Source organism: Protopterus annectens, chromosome 2.part0 (genome assembly GCF_019279795.1).
Source record: "Protopterus annectens isolate FY-2018-M chromosome 2.part0, PAN1.0, whole genome shotgun sequence".
NCBI classification, from domain to species: domain Eukaryota; kingdom Metazoa; phylum Chordata; order Ceratodontiformes; family Protopteridae; genus Protopterus; species Protopterus annectens.
Genome location: NC_056728.1, coordinates 48,092,848 through 48,101,477, shown reverse-complemented (window position 1 = coordinate 48,101,477; position 8,630 = coordinate 48,092,848). Strand labels below are relative to the sequence as shown.

General features: G+C 42.3%; 1 protein-coding gene across 3 annotated transcripts in view; it reads right to left on the bottom strand.

Moving 5' to 3' along the window:
* Positions 1 to 8,630, bottom strand: part of PLEKHM3 (pleckstrin homology domain containing M3) — a 1,264,948-nt gene that overhangs the window by 1,195,391 nt on the left and 60,927 nt on the right. For 2 of the 3 annotated variants that reach the window (XM_044060533.1, XM_044060535.1), the window contains exon 2: positions 835 to 2,029. In XM_044060533.1, coding sequence (XP_043916468.1) covers positions 835 to 1,468 — 634 coding nt within the window. In that variant the 5' untranslated portion in view covers positions 1,469 to 2,029. Of the gene's footprint in view, positions 1 to 834; positions 2,030 to 2,814; positions 2,886 to 8,630 lie in introns of those variants that run through there. The other variant, XM_044060536.1, reaches the window with a different exon arrangement.

Genomic DNA, 8,630 nt, shown 5'->3' with positions numbered 1-8,630 from the left:
CTGCAATCAAGATGTAAAGTGACTAGGGTTGGGTAAAGAAGTATATTTTCAGAAAAGGGAATGAATGTTTGAACATTCTCCTCCCAAAAGGTGGTGCTGTTAAAAACAATGGCAGATTTTCAAAGCGGTATTAAGAAACACATAATGCTATGCTGGAAAGAGTGAGTTAAAGAATACAAACCTGGTGCAATGTTTTTGAGCGAGACACTTGGGACTACACAGTAGTAATTTCCTAACACTTTTCACTTATTTCTAACACCCTTCTGTACATCTGGACTGAAAAGCACTATTAACTGGACATATCATATCCTAGAATGGATGATGCATTTGTCCACTAGTGGTTCCCATCTTTAAAGTTAGGAACTACAACAACATATTGACAGACGTCTGGTACAGACTATACACAAACACAACACAGTCTCTTCTAACAACATAATCTCAGATTTCCTGTATGACTGGACTGTCCATGCATGCTAGTATACCCCAAAGCAGGATTACTTCAAATAAGTCAGCAAATGCCAGTTACACAGCAGACTGCATGCTGTATTCTACTATACTTTAAAACACAGTAACTAAAATAAATCAAAAAAGTGTTTATTTGTTGGTAATGTGAACTGTATCAATTTCAACATGGGGGTACTCATTGTCACACTGAAAAGCTACTATAAAAATACAAAATAATCCATTTGTCTGCCTCAGAAATTTACAAATAACCAAAGTGAACGCACAACTATGGTCAGGTCCTACTATGCTTATGTTCACTAACCCATAAAATAACATTTGTAGAGCACACAGAAAAATGAATTTACTTAAGTGTTGAAATGCGGGGCTTACCTTTGTTTCCATGAGCAAGTTCTGCACCATTTAAAGGTTTGTCTGGTATGAAAGGCAAGGCAGGCTTAGGACACCAAATGCGTGAATCAGATGTAGTCTGGGGCACAGATGAGCTGGACATAAACATTTGCTGGGAATATACAACATCAGAATGTGATCTAGCATGCCTCATTTGAAACCCGGAGCCATCTTTGGTATGAGATAATGGGTCAGTATCAGCATCATTTGTAGAGCCAGGCCTAAGCCTTCTGCTTTGATTTATCCTGATAATTCTGAGAGCAGATTCACCCTCCTTAGCTTGCCAAGCAGACTGGTTAGATGAAGTACTCCTTGGCACCGTTAATCTATTATCACAGACTGCTGCCTGTACTTTAGATTCTATGGCATCATTTCCACAAAGCTCCCACACTTTGTTACTTGTGCCAATAAATGCAACATTGCTCAACTGTCCCTGAGCACTCCTCTTCCCCTTGTTATTCAGAACGTCACAGCTGGTTACGGCCTGGGCTTCTTGTATCCCACACACATTCTGCTGGAATACTTCACCATGTGTCAGTTTATCGTCAAAAGTGGTGAAAAAATCCTCAGTGGCCTCCACAGCAGGACTAATATCATCAACTTCCAGTGCTTCCATTATATTTTTCAACAATCCTGAGCGTCTAGAGTGAACATACACCCTTGATACAATTAACAATACATTACACTGTAGCTTAGTACCGATAGGGAACAGAGTTTTTCTGGCTCCAAATGTTGTTGTAAAAACAAAGTCGGAACATATTGCACCAATATAATAAGATATCAAATTTTAAATTAATGCAATGCATTTCCAAAAGTATACCATATCAATTTTCTACACAGATATAGCCTTTGACCTCTGATATCAGGTCATACAAACCTATACACAGGAAAAAAAGGGCTTTGCCTAGCCTCTTTTCCCTGAAAAAAAATAAAATTTAAATGTTGCATGGCATGCAGTCTAAACATACTAGTCTTGTTGCATATAGTACAGTGGAAGGTAATGGTAGACCAACTTGCTTGAAGTGATTCATGTTAAACAGCGATAAATGAAGTATTGTTCATCTGTTCAATGGGGATACTACAAATGGATCTTGGCCACAATCTCCTTCATGCAGACCCAATGAAATCCAGTACTGCAGCCCAGAGCTTTTGCAAGTCCATTCTGAATTCATCTTTCCTGAAACGAACAATACAACAGAGGTTAGTAAAATGTTTTGCACCTTAACTCCCTTAGATGTATGCAGCATCACCTTAGGAGCATGAACTTTACTTTTACAAAATAGATGAGGCATGAAAGTTATGTACTCATCATAATGTCAGATCTGCATTAACTGGTCCACCCTCAACAACAAACAGGACTAAAACTGCAGACCCATCACCAGCTCTGCATATGAAATATTACCAGGTTACAAGCCCCTTACCTTTTATCTATAATGCTCTGCTAGTCTGTATGCCATGCAATGAAGATCAGAAAAAAAAATACAAATTCTTCTAGATAAGGTCTGCTCTGATGCAATGGGAAGGAAGGTATGTATGTCGAGGATGGACCTGATCATCTAGATCCAACATTTTGGTAAGTAGATAACTTTCTTACAAGAGATGGGATGGCCAATCCTCATCAACCAATAGGACAAGAGTCCTGAACTTATTTTCCAGGGTGGTCATCCTCATGAGAGCATACTCCTACTAACTGTAGCCCTGAACTAGGGGTTAAATGTAGCTTGTAATGTCTTGCAAAAACATTTAGTAAAGGCTGAAGCCCATGTAGCTGCTGCACACACGTCATCCAAGGTTTCTTTGCTATAAATGCTTGAAATGTAGCCTGTGCCATTGCTGAATCAGACACAGAAGACAAGTGCTTACTGTACTTTCATAAATGAAAGCTACATGCTCAGCAAAAAAGCAGATGTGGATTGGCAGCTCCATCTTCATTAGCAAGAGGACCAAGAACAGAAGGACTACCTGGCAACAGAAACTTTTCAAGCCTGCTTGGACCATCCTCTTTGCCCACAATGCTGGGCTTAACAAGACTTCTCTCAGCAGATCTCTGAAATCTGTGCAAGGTGGAGACAAAACAGTGATAACTATACACAATAAAAAAGGAAAATTTAACTTCATAAACCACTTGCCAGGACAGTCAGGACCAAGGTCAAGGAATAGGACTGCTGGGAAAGATGGAACTGCAGATCAAGATCAAACTTATTTGCATCTGGGAATTGAGTTTTTCTTCATTACCAAGACTGCAGAGTACAGAGATAAGCATCTTGGATGGACCCTTGTGAAAGAATACCTCATGTTATGGTGGCACTGAAGAAGACTCAGGTCTGGACATCATGCCCAGCATGTAGTCTCTTGCAAAAGTGCTCACTGATGCCCACACAGCCACTGCATTACCATTAAAATGCATTAAAGAAACATAACAAAAATGTCTGTGAAATGGCGATTGCTCTAACGGAGTATGTCCAGGACTTTGATGACAAAGATTTGTTAACATTTTTAACAGCAAAATCAAATACAACTTAGCAGCAGTTTAGAAAAAGTTAACTATGACACTTTACTGGCAAACATCTTTTTGGAAAATGACACACATTGGGAATATTTCCTAACAAAGCCACTCCTGAACCATGGAAATTATAAGAAAAGCAGCAACAAGCTTTCACGACAAGGCACTTTCTCAAGATGAATACAACAAAGGACAAGTGCACAGTATGATATATACAAAAAGTACTGTTGTGTACACTTACCATAAATGTAGATGTTAGAGTTTATTCACTGTTGTAATCATCACATTTGGGTTATCCCTGCCAGGGTAGCCCTCGGCCAGCCCGAATACCAGAGGCTTAGTATTTCTGTGTCAGTTGCTGTCGCTTCAGGACTGGCGTCAGGTCGGCAGTAGTATAAAGTAAGGCAGCCAACGCCATTACGTCAGTTTTTCTTGCCCTGTCAGGAGCCCACAAGTGGGAGCCAGGATATGGTGGAAGAACCCCACCAGTAGAAAGTAAATACCAAAACATTTCCTGTAAGCACACAGAGAGAGAGAGAGAGAGAGAGAGAAAGCAAGAAAGAAGAGGGGGATGGAGGGAGGGAAACTAGGACTGCAACAGTGAATACACTAACATCTACAATTATGGTAAGTGTACACAACTGTACTATATTCTTCATGCTTTACTGTTGTAGTCATCACATTTGGATGGATTCTCAAAGCTGAGGAAATGGGTGGAGGCAGTCAAGGAGACTAGGGGCTGGCTAGGATGCCCTATAAGACTGCAGTGGCAAAGCCTGCCTTGGATTTGGAGAAGGTAGACAAGTGGTAATGTTTGGTGAAAGTATGACCAGAAGTCCAGGTGGCAGCCTCCAGGATGTCCCTGGTGGGGACTCCTATGAGGAAAGCTGCAGAGGTGGAGGCTGCTCTGGTAGAGTGAGTCCTAATACCCTTAGGGGAAGGCTTTCCATGTTGCTTGCAACAGAAATGGATGCAGTGTGCTATCCATTTTGAAATGGTTTGTTTGGAGATGGCTTTGCCCTCTGCCCCTGCAGCAAAGCTGACCAGTAATTGATCAGACTTTCTGAATGCTTTAGTCCTGTCTTGATAGAATCTGAGCTGTCTGTGCACATCTAGAGAATGCAGGTTCCCGTTCTTCCTTGTTTTGTGGATTAAGGAAAAAGGTGGACAAATGAATGGATTAGTTGAGAGCCACACCAGACATCACTTTGGGCATGAAGAATGGGTTAGTCCTGAGGGATACCCTGTCAGCATGGAAGATGATGAAGGTAGCTCAGAGACTCTTCTGGCTGAAGTGATGGCCAGAAGAAAAGCTGTCTTCCAGGAGAGAATTTTTAACTCTGCTGAATATGCTGGTTCAAAGGGGGGGGGGGGCAGGTGAGCTTTTCCAACACAAAGTTTAGGTCCCAAGCTGGGGTAGGTGCTCTTCTGAGTGGACTCAAGTTGTTGGCACCTCTTAGGAACTGTCTGATCAGAGGGTGTGAGAAAAGGGGGTGCTCAGTGTGGAAATGGGCAGAGATAGCAGAGGCATGAATTTTAATAGAGGAAAAGGAGAGACCACTGTGTAGCAGGTCAGCTAGGTAATCCAGGATGAGAGGTAGGGAGGGCTGTGTCATATTGGCTCCCTTAGCCTGAATCCAGGTGCAGAACCTTTTCCATTTGTCAGCATAAGACTTTCTAGTGCTAGGGCGTTTAGTCTCACGTATAACATCTAGAACCTGTTTATTGAGGTTGGCAAATTGATCAGTGGTCAGGGAATAAGTCAGGCTGCCAAATTGGGGGTCTGCAATTGGAGATGCATGAATTCTATTTCCCTCTGGGTCAGGAGGGTTGGGGACTGAGGGAGATGCCATGGTGGCAGTGGGGACAGGCTGCGCAGCAGTGGGTACCAGTGCTGGCGAGGCCAGTCTGGAGCAATAATTGTCCTTGGTTTTTCTCCTTTATTTTGAGAATTACCCTGGTGATGAGGGGTAGTGAGGGAAATGCACAGACCGAGAGATTGACCCAGGGGAAGGCTTGGGCGTCCACTTTCCAAGCCATGCAGTGATGCTCCCTGGTGCAGAACTTGCTGAGCTGATAGCTGGTATGGGAGGCAAAGAGGTTGACCTTCGGGGTGCCCCATTTCTGAGTTATTACAGTGAAGGTTCTTTGGTCTAGCTGCCACTCATGTGGGTCCAGAAGATTTCTGCTTAAGTGGTCTGCCAGAGAGTTTAGAGAGCCTGGCAGGAATGGTGCTAATATGTGGAGTTGCACGGCAGAGTCTGTGTGCCAAAGGGTCATGGCCAGCCTGCATAGAGGGTAGGAGCAAGTCCCTCCCTGCTTCTCGATATACCACACCACAGTGGTGTTGTCTGTTGTGAACAGGAGAGCCCCATGGTTGAGAAAGGGCCTGAAAACTGTCAATGCATGCTGGACAGCTAACATCTCTTTTTGGTTGATGTGCAGATGGATTTGCTGTGGGCTCCATTGGCCCTATAAGTACCTGCCATCCAGGGTGTGCACCCCATGCATAGTCTGATGCGTCTGTGGTGAGAGTCTGGGCGGCGGGGTGTGTTGAGAAAGGTAGTCTCTTGTTGTGACACCATGCAAAGAAGATCTTTCCTTAGACATGGTATCATTAGTATACGTGTTTCCAGGTCTTGAGGGTGTTGACACCAAATGCTTTTTAGGTACCATTGAAGATTCCTCATATGCAGTCTGGCATATGGAATGAGTAGAATGCAAGATACCATGAACCCCAGAGCTTGCAGGATTTTCCTTGCAGATAACTGGGGTCTGTAGGCTGTCAGGTAAGTTTGCTTTTCTGGTGTAAGGAATGCCATCTGGGATGTTGTGTCCAGGCTTGCTCCCAGGAATATAATCCTTTGGGTGGATACTAGTTTGGATTTCTTTTCGTTGATAGTGTACCCTAGGGAGGTCAGTAGGGACTTTACAAAGGACAGGTGCTTGAGCAGCTTTCCCTGTCTGTTTGCCTGAATTAGGCAGTCATCTAAATATGGGTAAATTTGGATATTCCTTTGTCTGCAAAAGGCAATGGCGGGTTCCAGACATTTTGTAAAAACTCTGGGAGCAGTAGATAAGCCAAAAGGAAGTGCAGAGAACTAAAAGTGCAGAGATCCTGCCCTGAAACGTAGATATTTCCTGCATGATTTCCTGATAGGAATGTGGAGGTAGGCCTCTTTTAGGTCTAGGGTGGCTAGCCAAGCATTCTTGGAGAGCATGGGTAGCAGTTGCTGAAGGGTGAACATTTTGAATTTTGGTATCACCAGGAAGGTGTTTAGAATGGATAGATCGAGGATGCGGCACCAGGTGCACTCTTTTATGGGTACCAGAAAAAGTCTGGAGTCAAAACCTTGGCCTATCTGTTTTGCAGGAACATGCTCTATAGCCCTCATAAGTGAAAGTCCTGCTCTGCTGTTAAAGGATAAATGGATAATTAGTAGAGCATATAAAATGTTGCAAAACAACTATAGGAATCAATCAGAGGATATTACAAAAGACTGGGAAGGGACACTGGATAAGCAATTCACAAGGAAACAAAGTGAGGACGTATATACGTCTCCCAAATATGCAACAATGTCTAGAAGACTTATGATTTTTGTTTAGAAGTTTTTGCATTGGCATTTTTTATACCCCAAGTAGACTCCAAAGAATTTCTTATCAGGTATATGGCCAGATGTTGGAGTTGTGATGGGGAAGAAAGAAGTAACTGGGAAAATTAATGAGTTGGCAGACTTTCCCTACAGAGTACCCCGTCAGAAATATTGGGTGAGCAAATGGGTGTAAGTAAGGAAATTTTTTTTTGAGACGAGATAAGGATCTGAATTGCCTAGCCATAGTAAGGCATTGTTAAGTTTAATTCTGGTGGCTGCCAAAAAAAAGCTACTACTAGAAAATGGAAATTAAAGTCTAAACCAACTCTATTTGAATTATTAAATATTGTAACAGACAAAAGAACTGGAAGTGTGATCTTTAAAAAGTGGTATGAGCAAATTACAGATACAAAAAATGAAAATTGTGGGAACACATGAAGAAAAATGTTTTGGAGGAGCTGGGAGGTTTGAAGGGAAGGCAGGAATTGATCAGTTTATGTAATGTTGGATTGATGATATTTATATAAAAGAATATATGTGGAGTACAATGTTTGTAACTAGGAACATAACAGGTTTTGTTTTCTTTTATATAAATGTGTGCTTCCCTACGTATTAAGTGATAATTTTTTAACACGTTTACTGAATTATCAAAAATTAAGCAGCAATGGAGCTGTGGCACTTTCTATGCTTTGGCCATAAGCCCAAATGGAGAAACATATCCACTTACTTTTATCAGTTTTCTAGGTATTTTATCTCTTAAGTGGAGTTATAAATTTGAAGCACCCTTTCCCAGCATGCCATGTGTTTAGCAACAGGAGTGACACTTGCTGGACTGACAAGTCTAAAATCATCTAGATGGTCCACGATTTAAAAGGTCTGCCCAGAATATAAAGTCATGGCGGGAGAAACTACACTTGCCAGGGCCAGAAGAAAGTTATCATTAGAATGACAATGGCTTTGTGCATCTTGGCCTTATACAGTCATTTAAAAAGAAAGGAGAAGTGTAGGGGAGACTCAGGGCTACTTCTGGATGAAAATATCTTTGCAGTAACTTCCCAAGGGAGAAATAAGGGGGAAAAAGTGCATCTATTTCATGCAGATTGAGAATGCATAGAGGCTGCAGCTAGGCTTTCCTCAGGGATAAAACTATTTCAATGCTACAGACAACTTGAGAGACCAGTCATGGGGCATAAGCAGGCAATGGCCAAGCTGGTCCACTTCTCTCGGGATATGGCTTGGCAACGAGAAGATGGCTGGTTGCAAAGGCCCATTCTCAACTGTCATGGCCTTCTGAAAGAGAGAAAAAAATGAATATGTCCCTCCCTGCTTACTGGTGTACAATACCACAGCCATATTATTAGTGTGGATGTCAACAGCCCAGTGGAGTATGTGTCCTTTAACAACTGCAAGGTAAGGATGACTACTTTCATCTCCAGACCAATTACACACAGAGGGTTCTATCTGACATATCCCTTTGAATGTCTGCTCTTGACAATGCCCCACATATCTTACAACAGAAGCATCTATGGTGACCATCATAACAGTAAAAGGAGATCTAACCAGATAACAACTGGACTTGTGAATCCACCAACTATCATCAGCTCTTCATTTGTGAGATATCTTCATTGGAAAGTTGATCGGAACCAGTAACTGGATTCAGACAGCCCAGCGCGACACTCTCA